The sequence below is a fragment of the Mesocricetus auratus genome, unplaced genomic scaffold, assembly GCF_017639785.1.
Source record: "Mesocricetus auratus isolate SY011 unplaced genomic scaffold, BCM_Maur_2.0 Super-Scaffold_100014, whole genome shotgun sequence".
NCBI lineage: Eukaryota > Metazoa > Chordata > Mammalia > Rodentia > Cricetidae > Mesocricetus > Mesocricetus auratus.
This window is the reverse complement of record NW_024429197.1, coordinates 16,328,713-16,352,612: the sequence shown is the minus strand read 5'-3', so window position 1 is coordinate 16,352,612 and position 23,900 is coordinate 16,328,713. Positions and strand designations below refer to the sequence as shown.

The 23,900-nt window shown below is 49.2% G+C and overlaps 1 protein-coding gene across 1 annotated transcript; it reads right to left on the bottom strand.

Annotated features, from left to right (window-relative positions):
• On the bottom strand, window positions 1-18,178 carry Tfap2e (transcription factor AP-2 epsilon). Its single transcript, XM_005079453.4, has 7 exons — window positions 18,152-18,178; window positions 17,367-17,849; window positions 16,763-16,814; window positions 5,806-6,028; window positions 4,105-4,223; window positions 2,980-3,121; window positions 1-746 (listed from the first exon to the last, which is right to left on the bottom strand). The coding sequence occupies exons 1-7, from the start codon at window positions 18,176-18,178 to the stop codon at window positions 464-466; spliced, it is 1,329 nt and encodes a 442-aa protein (XP_005079510.1). The 3' UTR covers window positions 1-463.
• Window positions 18,179-23,900: the final 5,722 nt, after the last annotated feature.

Below are 23,900 nucleotides of genomic sequence, written 5' to 3'. Positions count from 1 at the left end.
TATTATACATAAATAAATAGGACGGACAGCAGCAAGTCTGTGATGTACAGCCTGGGCTCAAGTTCTGTGGTTTGTGCTGTACCATCTTTGTTCCTGGGGGCCTCTCCTGCCCCCAGGAGCAGGAAGGATCCAAAGAGCCCACTGGGGCCTCCTGCCAGCCCACATGTCCCCCGGGCTAGACTTCTGGAGTGAAGGTCACTAACTTCTCAGTAGTGCCTCTGGCTTGGGGCACCCACTGCTGCCCAGGCATCTCAGTGGGAAGAGCTCTGTCCCATAAACCACACTTTTCCATGACATTTTCCTGTTGGAGACTTACCAGAAACCTCCTCCTCTGGACCCAACCAGGTCCACTCTGGGTTTCTGGATAAATGTTCTCCCTGGCCTTACTGGAATCCCAGCAAGGCCACCACAGTAGCCAAGGCCTCATCTCAGGCATTGGGAGTTACTTAGTAGGACAAGACAGTTACTTCCGATGCTTGGTGTCCTTCTCTGAAGCCTTGGTTTCTCCATGCCCACTCCCCGCACTGCTTAGAAACATCTTGTCCAGTCCTTTGAGTGACTCTAGCAGGTAGTTCTGGAAGGCAGTGAGGGCAGCACAGATGGCAGGCCCCCCGAAGCCGTGGGTGATGAGGCTGAAGTGTGTCAGACAGCTCTGTACCCCAGGCTCCAGGATGAGTGCTGGGCGGCTATTGCCCAGGGGGGAGCGGTCCTGAGCCATCATGTCTGCAAACTCCTTGCAGATCTGCCTGGTGGGGAAAGAAGAACAGTCAGAGGTTAAAGGACAAGGTTCTAAGCCCAGAGGAGGGCCTACTTGCTGGTTCTTTTGAGACAGGGTTTCTCTATGTAACCCTGGATGTCCTAGAACTATCTATGTAGAAGACCAGGCTGGCCTCAAACTCAGGGATCCACCTGCCTCTGCATTCCAAATGCTGGGATTAAAAGCGTAGATCACTTCACCCAACAATTTACTGGATTCTTTATTTACACTATTGACCTTTCTGACAACCTACAAGTAACAATGGTACCATTTTGCACAAAATGGAAACTGACTTTCACAGAAGTTCACTTAGCAGCTCAGTGCTACACACTTATGAACAACACATGCTGACACCCTAATCTCTCTCCCTTGGATGCCCTGTCTCCAGAGTGCAACTCAGCTGCTTATTCCCTTAAACTTCCTACAATCTCTTCTTCCACCCCAAACACAGCACTTCACAGAACCTTGTCTGTGAAATTAGAGAAAAGCTCAAAATCTGCCTTGCATAACTAATACAGCAGCAAATATTCCTAGATCAATATCATGTATACTATGTGCCATTTTATATCATCCAACAAATCTATAGCATTATCCTCTTCATGTGGTTCCAGACAGATCCAGCCCATTCCTTTGTGTATCATATATGTGACTCAGGCCAGAGGATCCATCATCACTCATCTTTGTGTCTGGCCATGTGTCTTAGACAAACCAAGGTCCCAAGAGCACTTGATGCAAGAGCTGACTCATATTCATGAATGAAGTGGGCTCCGTCTGGACAGGCTCCTCTATCACAGGAGACTTCCAGGACTCTGTACTGAGTGGTCCTATGAGTCTGGATCCTTTGCTGCCTAAAGTAGGAAAGCCCCACGTAAGAGGCACAGTTGTGATTTGAAGGCCGAACCCACAAAGGTCAGCTGGACTAGAAGTTCGAGTGGTCCAGACTGTGAGGTCCTCCAAGGCATCTTCAGCCTGCAGAAGATGGTTCTGAGCTCTCAGTCTCTTCCATCTCAGTCCTCCCACCTCTCTTCTGACTTCCAAATGAATGTTTATAGCCTTCTGGATCTTACATATTGAAATCTTTCCTGAGATAAGAAGATAGAGCCTTTGGGAGGTGATGAGGTCGTGGGGATAGAACCCTACAGACCAGCGATTCTCAACCTTCCTAACACTGAGGCCCTTTTAATACAGATCTCATGCTTTGGTTACCCCCCACCATAAAATTATTTCATGGCAACTTCATATCTGTAATTTTGCTACTATGAATTGTGATATAAATAGCTGATAGGCAGGCTAGCTGATGCATGAACCTCTGATGGGGTTGTGACCCACAGGTTGAGAGCCACTTGCTATAGGTGTTACTGGTTCCTCTATGCTCCTCCACCATGTGGAGAGCACAGCAGCATCAAGTGCTAGCTGTATGTTAGAAAGCAGGCCCTCGTCGGGCGTTGGTGGCGCATGCCTTTAATCCCAGCACTCGGGAGGCAGAGGCAGGTGGACCTCTGTGAGTTCGAGACCAAACCTGGTCTACTGAGCGAGTTCCAGGAGAGGCTCCAAAACAATACAGAGAAACCCTGTCTCGAAAAAACAAAAAACAAAAAGAAAGAAAGAAAGCAGGAGCTGTCTTGATCTTGAACAGCCTCCAGAACCATGAGAAATGAGCTTCTACCTGGCTTAGGGTATTTTATTATAGCAACCTCGGGGTAAGATGAGAAGACCTGAAGTGGCCGCATGTGGTCAGTTCTGGGGGAAGTGGCAGTGGGACCTGCCGAGGGGTCAGGTATGGCCTGAGGATTTCGGGAGAAAGGTCACAGAAGCAGAATAACCCCTGTGGACTCATGCCAGGGCCTGGGCTGGTCATGCCACGGGTTCGTGTAGGTATGCACCCACACATGGGCTGCAAGCTGGTATCTGACACTGCTTTTTAATGTATGCACATAATAAATATATTCACTTATGATGTCAGTGTGTGCCCTTGGGAACTTGTGGGAGTGTTCATAAAAGTCCAAATGTGATGAACATGCTACTAAAGATATCTACAAATATCCATGTGTGCCTATATGGCATGTGCAAGTGTTACCATGTAAACTTCAACAAGAAATCTAGCTGCCATGTATGGTACCATATGTACTGTATAAACATGCCTGTAGTCATAAGTAGTATCCTAGGTCTGACATGTGTGTCTGCATTGCATCCATGTTTGCCATGCACAGTGCCTCACTCACTTGGCAGCCAGCAGCATGCTCTTGCGGCTGTGCAGTTCCCCAGGGTCAGCATGCTGTCGGCACAGGTACTCAGCAGCTGCTTTGGCTGGAAACTCAGTCTCACAAACATAGCCGAAGTCCCGAGCCAGGTGCACAGCTTCTCCTGGGGAAAGAGGAGCTGTTACTAGGTGTACCTCTGAGACCAGAGCCTAGTCTTGAACTTTTTTTTTCTTTTCTTTTCTTTTTTTTTTTTTTTTTTTTGAGACAGGGTTTCTCTGTGCCTTTGGAGGCTGTCCTGGAACTCCCTCTGTAGACCAGGCTGGCCTCGAACTCACAGAGATCCTCCTGCCTCTGCTTCCCAAGTGCTGGGATTAAAAGTGTGCACCACCAACGCCCAGCTAGTTTTGAACTTCTTATCCCCTGGCTAAGGAGCATCTGCTTCTGGAGACACTTTCTCTGGTTTCTCTTCTCAGTTCCAGCTTCATGCCCTTCACCCTCGGCTCAGACATGGACCTGGGACCAATGTGTATCCCAGAACCGGAGTCCAGAGTCACCAACCTCCAGGGAAGAGGGATGCACCCCTCACCTACTTTCCATGTCCAAACACTGGCCACTTGCCCTCCCGCCACACACCCCCAAGTAGTTGTACTTTGTGTGCACACATATGCACAGACACATAAACAAAAAGGATTAGTTTCAGAATTTCCCACAGATACCAAAATAAATGGGTACCGAAATCCCTTACATGAAATTTATGCATGGCATTTGCATATAAACCTACTTACATCCCCCTGTAATGTTACAAATTGTCTCTTGGTGACTTAGAATACCTAATACCATTTAGATGCTATGTATGTACATAGCTATATGCACTATTGGTAATAAGGACCAAAAATGTCTATATGTGTTCAGCACAGGGGCAACTTTTTCAAATATTTTGAACCATGCATGGGTGGTTAAATCCTCAGATGTGCTGACTGTCCACATGTATCATGCACATACTTCTTTATACATGACACACTGAATACATGCACAGGTACAGCAATGATCACAGACATAACTAAACAATACCCTCCTACATTAGGAAGTCTCACTAGATGACATGTCCCTTCACATTCATATGCATAGTCTTCAGGCCTTACTCACCTTCCACCAGTGAGGTCAGCAGAGTCACATTGGCTGCCTTCCGACGGCCAGCTGGCAGGTTGAGCCCAATCTTCTCCAGACGTTCCCGCAGACACCGGCCCCCATTCTTGGACTTTGCCCTTAACGTACACAGACAGAGACATACACGTAACTATGAAGATGAGAGAGCAGCCTACAGGTTAGGCAGCACCAAAGGACCTTCCTTGTTCCCTATACCAGCCCCTGTTGAGGCTTGGGGGTAGCCTTGGGGGTCTCTGAGCAAATCCCAACCTCTTCTGACCTCTCTGTTGTGCAGTCAGGGTTGGAATAAGGAGCATCACCCCACTTTAGGAATCTTCCCCTCTCCAGTCCTCTCAATAGAAGGGGCATCCCAGTGTGGGAGGACAGGGTAGCATCTGAGGGTCCTTCTTCCCCACCTTAGCGCACTTTCTGGGGACACATAAAACTGTACAGACATGGCAAACACAAGGAAACACAACTATGCACAAAGTCAGTGACATATACACAGATGAACCCACCCTCAGTGTCTCCAAGAACAGGAAGACACATAGATAACATCAGAGACACACAGACACGAACGCCAAGGAGCACGCAGAGACACGTGCACATCAGGACCCTGGAGGTTAGGACAGACTCCCTGGGACTTAACACAGGTTCACATAGGATATTCAGAGACCAAGAGTAAGAGGATAGCCTCTAACTGCACAAATGTGCCCCATCCCCACATACACACAGAGGTACACACATGCAAACAACTAGCTGCATAGAAAAAAGAAAAGAAAAAATGTATGAGAGAGGAATAAATAAAAAAAGAAGCCAGGCTGGGGTGGTAATGCACGCCTTTAATTTCAGCACTCTGGGGGCAGACGCAGGAGAATCTCTGTGAATTCAAGGCCAGCCTGGTCTATAGAGCGAGTTCCAGGAAAGCCAGGGCTACACAGATAAACTGTCTCAAAAAAGCAAAGGAAAGAAAGAAAGGGAAGAAGAAAGAAAGAAAGAAAGAAAGAAAGGAAGGAAGGAAGGAAGGAAGGAAGGAGGGAGGGAAGGAGGGAGGGAAGAAAGAAGGAAGGAAGAGAAAGAAAAACAGAAAGGAAGAACTGCAGTGCACATGCAATCGCACATGTATGTGCAGAGGACCTACTGTATGGCACACATTCCCATCTAACACAGAACCTCACCCTGGTAGAAACACACTCTTGCCCATCCCCATCCCCTACCACACGTGCACATGCAGTCCTTAGATGATTACACCTTATCCCTGAAGCAGATCCCCTTCCCAGGCACGAGAACATGCACAAAGAAAACCATGGCCCACTATGGCCCACCATGGCCCACCATGGCCCACCAGACTGCCTACTCCGTACCAACATGGCCTGTGCTGCCTGCCTGGGGAAGACAGAGCCACTCTTCCCAGAACCAGCCCTGTCCACTCTGCTTAGTGTAGAGGAATCTTTTCCTTGGTACTCACACTTCCTTCTCTGCCCCTACTCAGTCTCAGACCCAACAATTTAAGGGAGGTGCTGGGGACCTCGACCTGTCCACGCCTCCTTCCCGACCATGTACAAACAATCTTCAGTCCCCGGGCACTGCTCTATCAGAGACACGGCAGTGGGGATGATGTGAGGGCCCGGTGTGACGTCCCGCAGAGACTGGAGATTTTGACTGGGGTGCTGTGTAGGGTTGTGGGGCTGGCCTTCCTACCTTCGGAGGACACCCCCCAGGAGGGAGGCGTTGAGGCACTCCGGAGGTGAGAGTCGTCGCTGCACCTCCCCCACGGTCACCTTGTACTTGGATGTTGAGCTGAGCAACGACAAGCGGCCAGGCACGGAGCAGAAGACCTCGCTGGGGTTGCTGATGCCGCCAACCAGGCTGTCTTTGGCCAGTGAGAGGGTGGAGAGGCTGCCGGCTTTGGAGGAAATGGGGACTGTGGAGCAGAAGCAAGGGAAGAGAGAGCATGGGACACTGAGTCAGCCGCCACAGGCCAGGCATCAGTCAGCTTTGGTGCAGGCAGACTGACTCACCAGCTGTGTGTGTATGGTGAGTGATTCCAACACGTTCCAGAGGGAGCGGGGGTCTATAAGGGGAGAAACTGAGGCACAGTGAGACAAAAGTGGCAGGCTCAACTGAACTGGTAGGCACAGCCCTGAACCCAGAGCTGTCTGCTTCTTGCCCTGGTATCCCCTTTCTGAGTCCTGCTGGTTCCCTCTTAAAGCCTGGCATCAGCCAGGTGTTGACATCATCAGAGAAAAAGAGGGACATAAGGAAATGGAATCTAAGATGAGGTGGGATTCCTGAGTCACTGTGACAGGGCTGGGAAATCACGCAGACTCCCAAGTTCCCTTCTCTAGTATGAATCTCATCCTCCCGTCCTGGGGGTTAGGGCCCTGCCAGGTTCGAAAGAGGAATAAGGATCTAAATAATAAGGGTCTACATGCCCCCAGAACACCTTCTCCTACATGTTCTCTGTTTAGGGCAAGGAGGGGAATCAGGATTTTCTAAACTCTTGCCTCAGAAAGGAAGTTCTCCATTGGATACATCTTCCTTTGTTTGTTTGTTTTTGTTTTTCAAGACAAGGTGTTTCTCTGTGGCTTTGAAGGCTGTCTTGTAGACCAAGCTGGTCTCGAACTCACAGAGATTCACCTGCCTCTACCTCCCGAGTGCTGGTATTAAAGACGTATGCCACCAACACCCAGACCATCTTCCTTTTTTTTTTTTAATTATTTTTATTTTATACTCATTGCTATTTTGCCATGGGTGTTGGATCCCCTGGAACTGGAATTAGAGACAGTTGTGAACTGCCATATGGATGCTGGGAATAGAACTCAGGTCCTCTGGAAGAGTAGTCATCTCTCCAGCCCCTCCCTTCTTTTTTTTAAGATTTATTTATTGATTTATTATGTATACAACATCCTGCCTCCATGCCTGTCTGCACACCAGAAGAGGGCACCAGATTTCATTACAGATGGTTGTGAGCCACCATGTGGTTGCTGGGAATTGAACTTACGTCCTCTGGAAGAGCAGCCAGTGCTCTTAACCTCTGAGCCATCTCTCCAGCCCCCAGCCCCTCCCTTCTTAATTACAGGGAAAGGAAGGGGCCAGGCACAAGCTTCTTTAGAGGTTTCTTGTTTTTTGTTTTGTTTTGTTTTGTTTATTCATTCAAGAAAATGAGGCCTTGCTAGAGAAGGCCTGTGTGTGGTGAGAGCAGAAGCCAGTTGGGAGTCTGGACTGCTGCACTAACACTCAGTACTGCATGCATACAGCGTATACCTCAGCCCTCGAACCTGCAGGACAGTCCATGATGGGGGTTCCCTTGTTCCCATTCTACAGGTGGGGAGACTGAAGCCCAGAAAGGTGAAATAGTGAGCCTGAGAGCATCTAGCTGGTAGACAGAACCAGCAGCAAACCCAGGACCAGGGTCTCAAAGGCAGGGCGCTGAGCCTTCCCACTGTTGAGAAAATACTTTCCAAGCACCCTCAAACCAAGACGTCCTAGACCTCAAGTATAGAGATTAAAGAGAACCTGATCCCAAGTTGGCAAAGCCCCAACCATTTCCCTCCCTGGAGGACCATTCCCATCTGGCCACTCAGCCAGAAATCTCTGTAATACCTCTAGTCATCTTTTTTTTTTTTCAAGGCAGGGTTTCCCTGTTTTGCTTTGGAGCCTGTCCTGACACTCACTCTGTAGAAGAGGCTGGCCTTGAACTCACAGAGATCCACCTGCCTCTGCCTCTCAAGTGTTGTGATTAAAAGCTTGTGCCACCACTGCCCATCCTCCTAGTCTTCTCTTAATTGCCAGACCCCACACAGGACCATGTCCTGTGGCTTCCATTCTTAACCTACCTGAGAAGCAGGCTGTCCTCTTCCGCACACAGACACTTACTTTTCACCTGAATTTCTGTGCAGCCTTTGCTCTGGTCCCCCTGCCCTAGTCTAGAGGGTCTTTCTGATCCATGGATCACTCCATAGCCTGCCTTCCCCAGTGCCTGACTAGCTTCCTAAGAATCAAATCCTACCTGATAACCAGATAGGATGATACTCTCTATCAACAAGGGCCAATCACACCCCATAAACTCCTTCTGGGCAGCTCTGTAGAGCATCCCTGTTCTCCATATCCCCAGGTTAAGGAAGAAACTGAAAGTTCAGAGGTCAGAATGACATCATCCACTGAGCAGAAGTGGGTCCGGGACTCTGGCCACTGCTCCCGAAGATCACATCCCTGATCTATCTTTGCCTCCTTTACCCTCCTTAGTGTCCTGGCTCCCGCCTCCTTTTCTGCCTCTTGCCTGGTGTAGTTGGGGTTTTCTGTTTATTTGTTTGTTTGTCTGTTTGTGTTTGTTTGGTTGGTTTTTTTCTCTATACTCTTTTGGCTCTTTGCTCTTTGGGGGGCCTGCCACCCAGCCCCCAAATAATCACACAGAGACTTCTCCTTTCTTATGAATACCTGACTTTAGCTTGTTTCTAGCCAGCTTTCTTAACTTAAATTTTCCCATATACCTTTTGCCTCTGGACTTTTTTTTTTAAAGATTTATTTATTTATTACAAACACAACACCCTGCCCCCATGTATGTCTACACATCAGAAGAGGGCACCAGATCTCATTACAGATGGTTGTGAGCCACCATGTGGTTGCTGGGAATTGAACTCATGACCTCTGGAAGAGCAGTCAGTGCTCTTAACCTCTGAGCCATCTCTCCAGCCCCCGCCTCTGGACTTTATCGTTCTCTGTTCTATATACATTACTTCTTTTTTGTTTGTTTGTTTGTTTTTGTTTTTTTTTCGAGACAGGGTTTCTCTGTATTGCTTTGGAGGCTGTCATGGAACTTGCTCTGTAGACCAGGCTTGGTCTCGAACTCCCAGAGATCCGCCTGCCTCTGCCTCCCGAGTGCTGGGATTAAAGGCGTGCACCACCAACGCCTGGCCTATACATTACTTCTTACTCTATGATTTGCTGTGTAGCTGAGTGACTGGCCCCTGACTTCCTGTTCTCCATTTTTTTTTGTTCTCCCTCTTCTCTTTTTTCTATTTATTTTTCCTCTATTTATTCTCTCTGCCTGGCAGCCCCACCTATCCCTCTCCTGCCTATTAGCCATTCAGCTCTTTATTCGACCATCAGGTATTTTAGATAGGCAAAGTTAACACAGCATCACAGAGTTAAACAAGTGCAGCATAAAAGAATGCAACACGTTGCTGTGGGATAATGCTTCTGTACACTGAGAAATGTAGTCTTCTCATTGGTTAATACTAAAACTGATCTATAGGAACATAATTTAGGCCACAGCATTAATAAGTAATGAGCAGAACAGTGGTGGCACACACTTTTAATTCCAGAACTTCTGAGGCAGAAGCAGGCAGATCTCCGAGTTCAAGGCCAGCCTGGTCTACAGAGTAAGTTCCAGGAGAGCCAGGGCTACACACGGAAATCCCGTCTCAAACAAACAAACAAAGTAATGAGGGGCTAGAGAGATGGCTCAGTGGTTAAGAGCACTGGCTGCTCTTCCAGAGGACACTGAGTTCAATTCCCAGCACCCACATGGCAGCTCACAACTCTCTGTAACTCTAGTTCTAAGGGATCTGACACTTTCACACCAATGCACATAAAATACAGTTAAATAAATTATTAACAAATAAATAAATCATTAATGAGATATATTACATTCTTTCTTTGTATATAGTCTTCAAAATCCAATGTGCAGTTTATACACACAGCCCACCTCCATTTGGCCTGTCACTTTTCAAATACCCACAACTTTATGCTATAGTGAATGGCACAGCCCTAGACTTCAAAAGGTGACTTCATAAGTTACCCCCACGAGTAAGGAGATGTAGGATCAGGAGAGACGCTCGCCTGGAGCAGGCAACTGCCTAGAACCTATAGTCAGATCAATGTACTCTCCAGGACACAGACAAAATTTTCTGCTGTTCGAGCCCAGCCTGCTGTACTCAGCCTCAGCTTCAACAACATCTTGTGGGCGGAGCTTCCTGCCCTGCTTCCACTGCAGCCCCTTGCAAACCCAGGGCGCGTCCTTGCCTGTGTCCACAGCTGTATTATTATCAGCTAGGAGTCTGGGGGAGGGGAACCTTGGCACAGGTAGCCATCAGTGGACGTGGGATAAGTGCGTGAAGCAAGGGCTCTTAGAACTCCTGGGACCATAATGGCCACCATGCAAGTGTCCTATTTCTCCCAGTCTGGAAGATCTAACCCTGGCGTTCACAAATACTAAGCAAACACTTTGCCATTGACGTATATTCTCACTTACCCAGGTATTTATTTATTTTAAAAAAGTCCTCACTAAGTTACTCAGTCTCCTATGCCACAAAGCCTGGCAGGTGTTGTACGTCTTTGTTATTGTGTGTTCGCACCTACATATGTGTGTCACGGCATGCGTGTGGACATCAGAGGCCAGCTTTCAGGAACTGGTTCTGCCCTTTCTAGGGACTGAACTCACATCAGAGGTTTAGAAGAAGGCACCTTTACCTGCTGAGCCATCCTGATTATCTGTCTGTCTGTCTGTCTGTCTGTCTATATCTATCTATCTATCTATCTATCTATCTATCTATCTATCTGAGATAGGGTCTCACTATATTGCTCTGGATAGCCTGGAACTTGATATGTAGACCAGGCTGGCCTTGAAATTACAGAGGTCCACCTGTCTCTGAGTGCTGGGATTAAAGGTGTGTGCCACTACCCCTGCAATCCTGATTGATTTTTGGTTTTTGAGACAGGGTTTCTCTGTATTGTTTTGGAGGCTGTCCTGGAACTCGCTTGGTAGACCAGGCTAGCCTCAGACTCACAGAGATCCGCCTGCTTCTGCCTCCCGAGTGCTGGGATTAAAGGTGTGCGCTACTACTGCTCAGCCTGTATAATGTAAATCTTAAAAGAAACAAAGGCCCAGGACTGTGGATGTGACTTAGTCGCAGAACTTTGGTTAAGCACCTAGGTCTTGAATTCAATCTCCAGAATAAAACAGAGAAGGAGGAAGGGGAAAAAAAGGGAAGAATCATGGATTGGAAGAAAATACATAAAGACATTTCATTAAAAAGGACTGACCAATAAAGCACATGAAAAGATACTCAATACTATTAGTTATTAGGAAGTGTAAATTAAAGCAATATGGAGACTCTAGATGGCTACAGTAAAAAGGACAAAATGAAGTGTGAGGGTGTGGAGAAACCACACAGTACTGGTAGGGACATAAAATAATTCAACCCATGCACACTCACCTGATAAATAATAAGTAAATAAATAAAATGGACCACATAGGGCGGCAATTCCATTCCTAGGAATTTCCCTAAGAGCAGGAAAAGCACATGTCTACCCAATGGCACCTACATGAATGTCTATAGCAACATTATTTCTAACAGACAAAAGGGGAAATTGACTCAGCTCATCTACCACCTCATCAAGGCATAAAAACCCTTCAGGGGCTGAAGAGGGGCTTGGGGACACTTGATATTCTTGCAGAGGATAGCGGCTTACAGCCATCCATTTCTCCAACTCCAGGGAACCCTACACCTCTTATGACCTCCACAGGCATCAGGTTTGCATGTGATGAACATACATGCAGGAAAACCATTCATATACATAAAATAAATAATCTAAAAAAGAAGGTTTAATTATTTTAACTTCTTGGTTGTTTTTGTTTTGTTCTTAAGACAAGGTCTCACTATGCATCTCTGGCTGCTCTGGAACCCACTACATAGACCAGGCTGTCCTCAAACTCACAGAGATCTGCCTGCCTCTGCCTCCTGAGTGCTGAGATCAAAGGTGTGTGCCACTATGCCCTGTTATTTTAACTTCTTTATGTATACAAACATTTTTCCTACATGCAAGTATGTGTCCCATATGCATGCCTGGTGCCTGGGAAGTATGAAGAGGTCTTTGGATCCCCTGGAACTGGAACTATAGATGATGGTGGGGAATCAAATTCTGGACTCTGCAAGAGGTCTTAACCACTGAGCCATCTCTCCAGCTTCCAAGAAAGAGATTAAAATGGAAGTCATTCAGGGAAATAGCACAACAGTAGCAATAGTATACTACTCAGCAATACAAACCCAAACAAACAAAAATAGCTAACACACATTACAGTGGAGACAAACTCTGAAAACATTTGCTAAAAGAACCTAGATGAAAAAGTCTGCAAATCCACTTATCCATAGACTTGTCCAGAATATGTAAATTTGTGAAACAAAAGCAGATCAGGCATTGCTTAAGGTTTGAGGCAAGAATAAAGATTAACTACAGACAGGAATGAAGAAACTTTGAGGAGGGACAGATGTGTCTCAAATGGCTAGTGGCAGTGATTCTACACCTCTATACATTAATTTTTCAAACATCATTAAATTGAGTGGTGAGTGGCTTGTGAGGAAGGGAGCTTGCAGCAAACCTGGTGACCTGAATTTGATCCCTGAAACTCATGGGATGGAAGGAGATCCAACTCTCACAAGTTGTCCTCTGACTTTACAAACACAAAGCAAATAAATAAATATAAAAGTTTCAAACCATTAAATTGAGCTTGGCTCTGTTGGCACATGCCTTAAATCCTCATGTACTCCACGGCCCCTACTATCCTCAGGAACATGATTTCTATATGGTCAACAGTTCTCTCAGTTGCCTTACAAGGTAAAAAGTCCTAGTAGACAAATGAAGAACCGGGGAAATGCTGATCTAGATTCTGACTTTACGTAAAAATTGAATAGTTCATAGTGGATTTGTTTCTACCATTGTCAATTTTGTCAATTTTTAAATAATATGTTAAGGTTCTACTTATGGGCCGGGGAGATGGCTCATCAGGAAAAGGTATTTGCCGTCCAGCCCGAGAACCTTAGTTTCATCCCTGTACCCCATACCAAGGTGGAAAAAGAACCTCCTCCTGGAAGTTGACCTTTGATCTCCACACACAGACACACATACACGCACAAGTGAATAAAAATGGAAAATGGCCAGGAGGTGATGGCACACACCTTTAATCCCAGCATTCGGGAGACACAGGCAGAAGGATCTCTGTGAGTTGAAGGCCAGCCTGGCCTACAGAGTGAGTTCCAGAACAGCCAGGGCTACACAGAGAAACCCAGTCTTGAAAAATCAAAACCAAAACCAAAAGAACAACAACAACAAAAAAGTGGTTTTAAAAAAGATTTCTTATGGAGGAGGAGCTTATGAGGCACCAACCCACCCTGAAGAACTATGGGTAGGTAGATAATGGTTGCTGAGCAGGAAAGAAATTACGCAGCACACCTCTGCTCTTGTAAGCAACTGTAATTTAATTCAGTGGGCCACAAATGAGAAAAAAAAAGGCTTCATGGGGACTACAAGGAGGATGGGAGAGGGCTAAGGTAAGGGTAAAAATGCTCAAAATTCATTGTATACATGCGTGAAATTATCAAAAAATCTACTGTCTTGATTATTAGACTTTTTAAATACCCTGCTACAGGGCCAAGTGCCTCACTCCCTTCTCTTAAGTCCTGAACTGACCTGCCCAGGCCCTCTCTGCCTTTCTGAACCTTCCCCAGAGCAAAGAGTACAGAGGAAAGCTGCCTATTTCCCTCTTGATTCCAGAGACCCCTTGAGATCTAGACCACCTGCGTGTCCAGAGGGGTTTCCCAACCCAGTCAGGCCCCGAGCCACCGGGAGAAAGGAGAGATGTACCTCAAGTCTTGTATCACACTACTCCCCTCCAGCTCGATTCTTCTTTTTTGCTTGTTTGTTTACTTTTTGAGATAGGGTTTCTCTCTGTGTAGCTTTGGCTGTCCTGGAACTCACAGAGATCTGCCTGCCTCCGCCTCTGCCTCCTGCGTGCTGGGATTAAAGGCATGCGCCACCACACCAGGCCTCCAGCGCATTTCCGATCTCTCCATACCTCCCTGGTTTTTAATCTCCACAACGCATCCCCTCCCCCGTTTTTTCACAGGTAAAGCACTTGTGCGGCTGTGCTTTAGTGGAGTAACTGAGTCCTTTGTCTATCCTCTGTCCAATGTGGTCAGACTTCAAAGTCCAGTGCTCATTTACTGAGCAAGACGCACAACCAGCACTTCACAAATGTCTGTCCTTTAGGACGCCTCCCAACTTCTGGGGTTGACCGCCTCTCCGGTGAGCTCCGCACAGAAACCCCACCCTCTCCAGTCCCCCTCCATCCCCCACACCCCCACTCTCTGTGTCTGCGATAGATTGTAAAACTGGAAGTGACAGCTGTGCGCAGAAAATGGAGCGCTACTCATTTGCCCTCCGGGGTTTCGGGGTTTCTTCAGAGTAACCGGTCACCTCCAACCCACAAGGTGGCTGCAATGGGCGACCTAGAAGTCGGGCTAGGTAAGATGTCCCTGCCCACTCCCCTCCAGGACAAGTAGTCCTGTAGTCCGTGAAGATGTACCTCTCAGATCTGAGCTGTGGGACTGTCCAGGCGCCAGTGTCCTGCAGCACTGGCGAGCCGGACACCCGAGGCCTCCCCGCATCCTCAGGAGGAAGACCGCTTCTGCTGGGGGCAAGGGGCTGCAAGGGTTTCGTGTGCCGGACCACAGGCCCTAGCGGTGCAAGCCCCCTCCACACCAGAACACCTCAGGCCCTCCAAACCCACTTTAAATAAGGCAGGACTTGGGCGGTCGCTCACCGCACTAAGCAGAGCCCAGTCTTCCGAAACCATCAGATGACATCGGAAGGGCCCAAGTACCAACACCGGGCCACCCAACAGGCAAAACCGAGTCCCGCGTTGGTCGTGGAGAACGCGGCAAAAAAGAAAAGAAAACAAAACCTGCGTGTTGCGAGGCTCCCCCAGGGAAGCACTGCTTGCCTCGCCAAAGCCGCTAATTTCGGGGTGGACCGTGGCTATCCCTGGGCGTTGGCCCCCTCTTCTCTTTCAGTGACCCGCTGTGCGGCAGACTGCCACGCTCCCCAGGATCAGACTCCTCCTTCCGCAGGTTGCCCGGCTCCGTTCCCTTCTTTCCCACCGTTGCCTCAGGCCGTGACTCCAGGTCCCCTCAGTTTGAGTTAAGTTTCTCTGGGTCCTTCAGCTCACTGCTTGTGGCCACCGAACTATAAGCACTACTGTCTCCCGGATGGGGATGCGCACTTTAGGATCTGGGCCCGCAGGGCAGACTCCAGGAACCTACAAATAACTCTCAAGACCTAAAACAGGTTCTTCTACCTGGGGATACCTGAGCCCATTCCCCAAATGCAGGGTTTGGGTCTCTCTAGGAAGTCAGTGAACCTGGGTTCCCTGCCCTTGAGCTAGGCAGGAACCAGGACCTGTAGCCTTGCAAAGAGCCCATTGGCAGGTTATTTAAGGACTCCAGGCCTAACTTTTCCTTCTACCAGGTCAAAACAAGAGTTGTCAGGAAACAACAAAGAGCCTATAGCACTGGGGAGGGAGACAGTGGGTCCCTGGCATCTTCCTTGCACTCCCAGCTTCTGGTGACAATCCCAGGTTACTAAGGGCACCCCTCACCGACTTCTGGGAGGCTGTCATCTTATTCCCCAATGTCCATACCTAGCTCTAATTCCTGGAAGTCCAGCCCTTTCTACCGTCCACTCCCACCACAGGCCTCCCCTGCGAACCTCCACACAAGGCAAATAGCTCAGGCTTGAATTCACTTGCTTGAAAACAGCTATGGCCAAATCCTGTGGGAGGTGTGCCTGCCCTCAGGCACTACAGGCTCCCATTGCCTTTGAATTCCTTTGGGAACCCACCCCAAATCTAAGGAGCTTGCCCAAGGCCTGGGTCTCTGGGTTTCTGTCCAATTTGCCTCTTTCTCACCTTTCCTCAGCATGGTCAGAACTTTGTTTTCAGGCCAGAAACCCCACTCAAGGGGTGTCTCACACCCCTGCCTTTTATTATTGCAAAAACACACACAGATATGGAGGCAAACAAAACAAAACAAAACAAAACCACCAAGGAGAGAGCCTGACATCCTGAGAATGCCTTAAATACCAATGACAATTTCCAGGACATGTGTTCGGTACACGGAGAACCCCAAACAGAATATATATCCTAGCATACACAGATAAAAGTCACAAACACACTCACAACAACAAACATGCACACCAAGAAACACTGCTGCCTAGAATATAAGGTCTGCGCAGAAGCCTGAGCCCAGAGATGCAGACACCGAAGAGACAGCAGGCCTGACCTGGAGCCCGGAGCCCGCCATAGTTCCTCTAAATGCGTTAGGAGGCTTCAGAGCAAAGAAAATCGCCTGCCCTGGGAAATCAGGAGGAGGGAAGGCCCCTTTACCCCCCTAGGTTCTGCTGGGAAGAGAGGAACCAAAAGCATTTGCCAGGCTCCAAAGTGTTAAAGCTCAATAAAATGGAAATCATTGAACAAAATCTGTGGGAACAGCACTCCCATTCCCATTTCTTAGGAAACAGGGAAGTGGTTTAACTCGTTCTGCAAATCAACTCCAGATCCACAAGAACACCCTCCCTTCTAGAAAGGAGAGGCAGTGCAATTGTAGCTTAGGGAGTGCGGCCCACGATGAAAGACAAACTTGTGAGCAAAACCATCCAGCTAGCCCCACTGCCCTTCTCCTGGGCAGAAAAGGATGTTCCATGGCCACCGAGGCTGGCAATGCACAGCAAACAACCGCCAGGGAGAAGAAATTGGGTGTCTGCGCCCAGGGCCTGCGCTATCATGCCCGACTCTGCCCTGAAGTTGCACACCATTCCTTACCTTTCTTGATCACGGATTGGTCCAGGAGGCTCATTCCCGGGTCATCTATCGCCTGCAAATAGAAGAGGATGACAGTGAGGGGTGCACCGTACGGACCCAGTCGGCTGTAGCTTCCCATGCCGGGCTGCCCTTTAGTCCGCGTCTGCTCCGCTCTAAGCTTACCACCGGTTGCCTGAGGCGGCTACCAGGAGGACGGGGGTGATTAGGAATCGCTTGGGCTCGGGACCATCTGCGCCCAAGCTGCAGTCCTGCCTGGGTGATCTCCTTGCCTTAGATAGACAGCTACTGAGCCTCTCTAAACCCCAGCCTAGGCTGCTCCGGAGGACTGGGGCTGGGCATGGATACCCACCGTGGCTCAATCCCACAATGGGGCGAGAAAGAAGTTATTCCAAGAGGGTTGCTGCCATCCAGGCACCTCGCACCTACTCAGTTTCAAGACCTTTGGGCCAGACAGCGTCTAACCAAGGACTTCCTTTCAAGGGAAAGTTGCGGGCTAGGAGAAGAGTCGGGCTGCCACTGTTGTCATTCTTTGATTCAAGCCAGGATACTAAATTGCTGCTCATCCCCGCCCATCCCGGTCCTTTCCGGCCCCTTCTGGTCTTACCTGCAGTTCCTCCAGGCCGGGGGGCGCCGCTAGCCCCGGGAGACCAAGGGGAGCATCTGCCAGGCCGTGCGCGCCGTCGGCCAGGCTGTGCAGGAGCCGGGGCACCGCGGCAGCGTAGTCCCGGCGTGGGTCGAGGCCCAGAGCGCGGGCGGGTGGCGCCAGCAAGCCGGGCGGCTCATCGTGGGCGCGGGTGGCAGCCCGGGGCGCGGCCCAAGCGGTCTGCGGGGGCTGTGACTGTGCCAGTGGCGCTAGGCCGCCATAGGGGTCCGCGGCCAAGTGCGGAAAAGCGGCGGTGGCGTCGGGGCCCTGGCCATAGGCCAGCGGCGGCTGCGGATAGGGCGGCGGGAAGTAGGGAGGCTGAAAGTCCGCGGCGGCAGAGGCGGCGGGCGTGTGGCACAGTGGCGGTGCGGGTCCGTAGGCCGCCTGGGGCAGGGACGACAGGCGGGTCCCGCCAGCCGCTGTGCCCAGCCCGTCGGGGCGCTCCTGCAGAAGGGGAAGCGTGTGTTAGGCGAGCCATTAAAATCTGAAAAGACACCAGCCCGTGAGGTGCTCAGCTCTCGATGGTCCTGCTGCTGTCCACCGGCGAATGCCCTGTGGGCGCAGGAGTCCTAGGCTGGAGATCTCGGGCTCCTGCCACTACTTTCTCGGGCTGGCAGAGGCCCTGTGCCATCCTTCCCTCGCGATTTCGTTAGCGCAGGGGCAGGAGGTTCGGAAGGTCCAGAATTCAGGCTCCTCGATTCCCCCCCACGCCCCGCCCTGTGTGCCCAGGACCCGAGACTACTCACCATGGCGGAGTAAGTGTGCACCAGCATGGGGCGGGTAGTGTGGGGCGTGAGGCGTGGCGGCGACACAGCCCTCGTCCGACGGCAGTGCAAAAACTGGAGCCGTGAACCCTCACAGCCCGCAGGGATCACTGTCTGGCAGCTGGGTGTAACCCCGCCGGGAGCCCAGCGGGCGTGGGGTCCTCAATGGTGGGCGTCAGCGGGTGGGTCCATGGAGGTGGAACGACGGGAGCTGATCGCACTTGAAAACGTCGGTCAGCGGGTGCCCAGCGCCCGCCCTTCTCCCTCTGAGCTCAGCCCGCTCCATGCACTCTAGTTATAGTGGCGGGGGCGCGCTGGGCCTCTGGGGGCGCGCATTAAAGGGACAAGCTATGGCCTATCTCATCCTTTTCCCCTGCGGTCCGCCAAAAGGGAGGCGTGGCTCTGGTGGGAACCAGTGGGGTGAGGAGTGAATGAATTTGAGCCCTTCTGATGAAGGGCTTGCAGCTGAGATCAAATGGAAGGTTGGAATGCAACTCAGGGGCCTATGTTCCCTAGGTCTGTGCAATTTTTATTTACAATTGCTTACTACATTTGTTTATTTAGTGGGGGGGGGCGTGTGCCATGGTGCACTTGTGGAGCTCAGAGGACAACTTGGAGGAGTCAGTTCTTTTCTTCCACCCGTGGGTCTAAAGGTTCGAACTCAAGTCCTGAGGCTTGGTGGCCAGTGCCTGAACCCAACAGACTATCTCAACACCCCTTTCCAAATCCCTTTAAGTGAATGCATAAATAAATGCACGTGTTTGACTTTGACTTTAAGCAAAGCATTCCTTACTTCTGGCGTCAGCTTTCCTCTCCTGTTAAACAGCAGTAGTCTTTTCTGCAGCCACCCAATGGCGAACGTAAAGCTTGGGTGTAGGAGGTTATGTGAGAGTCTCTCCTTCATGGCTTTGGATCAAAAGCACTCTGGAGATGCCTGCTTCTTGACTTCCTGAGATGGTAACCCTCAATGCCAAGCCAGGATTCTTGGATACTGGAAACATGACCTAGTCAGAAAGAGTTTGTGTCTGGCATGAGCCCCACCTATCTAAGAAGGAGCCAAAAATGTTTCTGAAGCTGTAGGAGCCGGGCCGTCTGTGAATCTGTGACACAGAAATGGTGGAGTGCCTGGCTGATACTGGATGGAAGGGTGAGTTAGTGTGTTACCATGGCAGGCCCTGTCTGTCTGTCAAGTATGTCCTAATCCCTATCACCAATCCCTTTTCTCTTCTCCCCAAATTCAGCCCTTCTGTCCTGAGAAGTGGAGATGGAGATTAAAGAAAGGCAAGTGGGAGAAATGCTAAGGACACTGAGAATTGAAAAAGCAGAAGGGAGAGTTCTTTTTCAGTGTTGAAAAATGGGGGTTAGTAGAAACAATCATGCACACTCAACACACAGCGTGAGTACTGAGTTACCTAACACACCAAGTCCCTTGGCACCCTCATTTTCAGGTGAGGGGTAAGGCACAGAGAGGCGAGATGACTTACTGGTCTGAGGTCAAACAGCTAGCTCGGTGGCGATGCTGAGGTGGCCCTTCTCCAGGCCCCCTCCGTGCTCAGGATTGCTATTCCTTTCTGTCTTAGACTCAGGGGTTACAGTTTAGTCACGTTCTCGAGTGACTGTGTAATTCTGGGCAGGTCTGGCTTCTTCTTCAAGCTGCAACAAAAGGGAGGAGGGGGGAGTGGAGAGGAGCCATTGTTTTCTTAGGCTCCTTTCTAGAAAAGGAACAGATGAGAAGGTAACACCATTGAGGGGTTAGATCATTGACCTGCCTGATGTATCCCAGAATGCACGTGGCTAGTATGGAGCTCAGACGGGTTTCTTTTGACCTGGCAGGGGGAGGAGGGGGGAGTTGTAGCTAGCAACCAAAGATTCATCTTAAGAGCTTCTCAGAGGCCAGAGCCAGAAGCTGGAGAGCAGACAGGGGCAGATGGGGCAGCTGTGCAGTCTTCCTGCCCATGACAGATCTAATGTGAGCTTGCACATTCAGTCTGAGGATTCAGTAGGGACAGGGTTACTCCTTTGGTCTGAGGATTTGGTAGAAGTAAGGGGGTCTCTCTTGTGGCAGGCTCCTTTGTGTCTCTGATCTTTCAGCATTTACCCTGATATCTGACTCCGGGTTTTTATTAGTAGTACCTATTTGAACTCGTGCTAATATATAATAACTCATACGTGTTATTCACATCTGTGAGTCTGTGGCAACTTCCCTCATCCTCTACTCTCTACTTCACCCACAGGACATTGAAATTAGTCCCATTAGATAGATGTCCCTGCATAGCTCACAAGTTGGTGGACTTCTGTGGGAAAAGCCAAGAAGCCATGATGAGGATGAGCCTTGGACCCAGCTTGGGGAATCCCTCTGCTCTTCCAACAGGCTTGGGATGGGCGGCTGTCTCTGGCTTCCCTGGATTCCCCTCCTCTTTCTCATCTCCGCCTTCTCTTAACCCTGACCATTTTCCCTTTCATCTTCACCTCCTCTCATCATTCACAATCTCTCTCTCTCTTTCCTTTCTTCCTTTCTCTTTCCTCCCTCCCTCCCTCCCTCCCTCCCTCCCTCCCTCCCTCCCTCCCTTCTGTTCTTTCTTTTGATTTCAAGACAGGGTTTCTGTGTATCCCTGGCTGTCCTGGAACTCACTGTAGACCAGGCTGGCCTCAAACTCAGGGATCTTTCTGCCTCTGTCTCCCAAGTGCTGGGATTAAAGACATGCACCACCATAGCCCAGCAATCATTCCTACTCTCAATGTTGGTTGTCCATGTTCAGAGCAACTTTTATCTCTTCCTGTCTACATTATATTTAAATGTGTGCATGTGTGTGTGAGCACGTGCGCGTGCACGCGCGCACATGTGCATATGTAGAGGTCAGAAGACAGCTATAAGGATTTGGTTTCTCTTTTTATCGTATTGGTTCTGGGAACTGAACTTACGTCATCAGGCTTGGTACCAAGTGCCTTTACCTGCTGAGCCATCCCTTCAGCCCCCTATCCACAGTCTTCAGGAGAAAGTTTATTCCCCTCCCAAGTCTAATGACCACTTGTTTCCCTGTTACACCCAAATGTGTCCTCCTCAGTCTGTCAATCTGATTAAAAATCCAAAACCTTACATACAGGTTTGATCCCTTAGTACAGGGGTTCTCAACCTGTGGGTCTTGATGGGGGGGCATAGAACCTTTTCACAGGGGCCTCCTAACCCTAACCCTGCCTGCCTAACCCTAACCCTGACCCTAACCCTGCCTGCCTGCCTATAACCTAACTCTAACCCTAACCTGCCTGCCTATAACCTAACCCTCACCCTAACTCTGCCTGCCTGCCTAACCCTAACCCTAACTCTGCCTGCCTGCCTGCCTAACCCTAACCCTAACCCAAACCCTAAACCTAACCCAGACATAGGTACTGAGAGAACACCCATACACATAAAACAATAAATGAATCTTTTTTAAAAAGAGATCTAAAGAAGTGGACAGTGTATAGAGTACTTTTCTTAGTGCATGTCAGGCAGCCAACGAATGCCTATTAAATAAGTAAGTGAATGGATAATTACACCTTCCCCAGTTTATTAAGGGACTCTTTGGAAGCCCCTGCCCCACCCAGGACATGACCCAGGGTAGCTACACAAAGAAGCTCATGTGACAAGTGATTCCGCTCTCTATGACCTGCTTCTGCTTCTTTGGAGATCAGTAGAACCATCAAAACTAGGGTTTCAGATTGGGTTCCTTCTGCTTCAGGGACAAGAATTCTTCCCTTTGGAAAGGTGACCATATCTTACAGCCTATTCTTTGAGATACATGCACTTGGATGGAGGCTTGGGTTGTGCACAGAGATACATATTCAGATACCCCTGGGGAAATGGAGGAACCCAACAGGCACAGATACATTCATAAGACATGTATGTACACAGGATATTAATTGGCACATAGTATGCATGCTCAAATATACATGGACTCTCATTTGACATACTTGATTTATTCTTCTTCCAAGGCTCACCTTTCCTTCCTACACCCTCTGCCTGTCTGTCTGCCTGTCTGTCTGTCTGTGTTTAGACAGGGTTTCACTGTGTATCCCTGGCTGTCTTGGAACTCACAGAGATCTGCCTGTCTCTGCTTCTTGAATGATGCAGTTAAAAGCATGCACCACTACTGCCTGGCTTCTCTTTTTTAAAAAAGAAAACATTTTGGCCTCCGTTGATGACAGAGTCATGTTGCTCCTCCTAACGCGTCAGTCTGGGTGTGTTTGCTGGGAAATGAAATCTGGCACAAGATGCTGAGGTGCCATCTGCTGGTTGGAGCTTTCCACTGCGGTTCAGAGCTCCCTCTCCCATCTCAGCGGAAGCACCAGGAGCGAGCCTGGCCTCCTGCTTAGTCTGGAGCCCAGAACCCTCTCACCCTTGCCTCCTAGAGGACAGAACTCAGTCTTCCTTGTTTCAAGCTTTCCTGGATTTGACACGCAGGAGAGGAATGCGCGGCAAGGACCATGGGCAGTTATCACTTGCTGTGTAGCCCTTCCCTTCTCATTTCCCCAATCTCTCACACCCATGATTCTAAAGAACCTCTAATCGACAGCTCTCAAATCTGCTAGCCCCTCAGACTTCTTTTCATGCTCTAGGCAAGGGGAGGAAACTGCTTCTTGGATGTTCTGTGAGCAACACAAACCATTTATTAAACAGGTTCCTTCACAAGCCTGTTCCTCTCCCAGTGTTTCCCACAATAGAGTGGTCCCATGATTCTCAATGGTCAGAGTCAAGAATCTTTGGCTTCCTGTTCTTTGTTTGGCTTCGCTCACGATTAATTTCTCAGTCCTACTTCCTAATTACCACCGATGCCATTCTTGTTCTCATTACCACTGGCTTAGTTCAGATTACCTCCCGTCCAAGCTCCCCCGCCTCAGTAGATCCTCATCTTCGCTCCCTGCCCCATCCACTCACTTTCTCTGCACTTGCTATATCGCCCAAGTTGGCTCCCAAATCTCCTTCCTGCTTCAGCCTCCAGAGTGCTGGGGCCAGAGTCATGTGTCATACCCAGCCAACTCCAGCCAGTTCATTTGCAACCAGTCATCTCTAAAATACAAACTGGATTCCATTTAATTTGTTCCAAAATCTGCAGTCTGTCCCCTCAGCATGGTTTCATATTTAAAATGCTGGGTATCATCTGGAGGTGGTGGCACACATCTTTAATTCCAGCACTCAGGAGCCAGAGGCAGGTGGATCTCTGAGTTTGAGGCCAGCCTGATCTACTGAGTTCCAGGATGGCCAGGGCTACACAGAGAAACCCTGTCTAAAAAAAAAAAAAAAAAAAAAAAGAAAAGAAAAGAAAGAAGCTGGGCGTTGATGGTGCACGCCTTTAATCCTAGCACTCGGGAGACAGAGGCAGTAGTATCTCTGTGAGTTCGACCAGCCTGGTCTACAAGAGCTAGTTCTAGGGCAGCCTCCAAATCCACAGAGAAACCCTGTCTCGAAAAACCAAAACAAGAAAAGAAAAAAGCTGGGTATCAAGCTAGGGGCAGTGGTGGTGGCACACACCTTTAACCCCAGAATTCCAGAGGCAGAGCTTCGAGTTCAAAGTCAGCCTGGTCTACAGTGCCAGTATTTATTTTCTGGACTTGCTTAAGCAAGGCTGGGGAGCTTGAGATTCCAGACATTTTGTTTTGACCTCCCTCAAAGTCATTGTGAATACCTTTATGTTGCATTATCTGTCCTGTGGATATTAAGCCACTGTGTGCAGGATAGTTTGTCTTCTGTTTA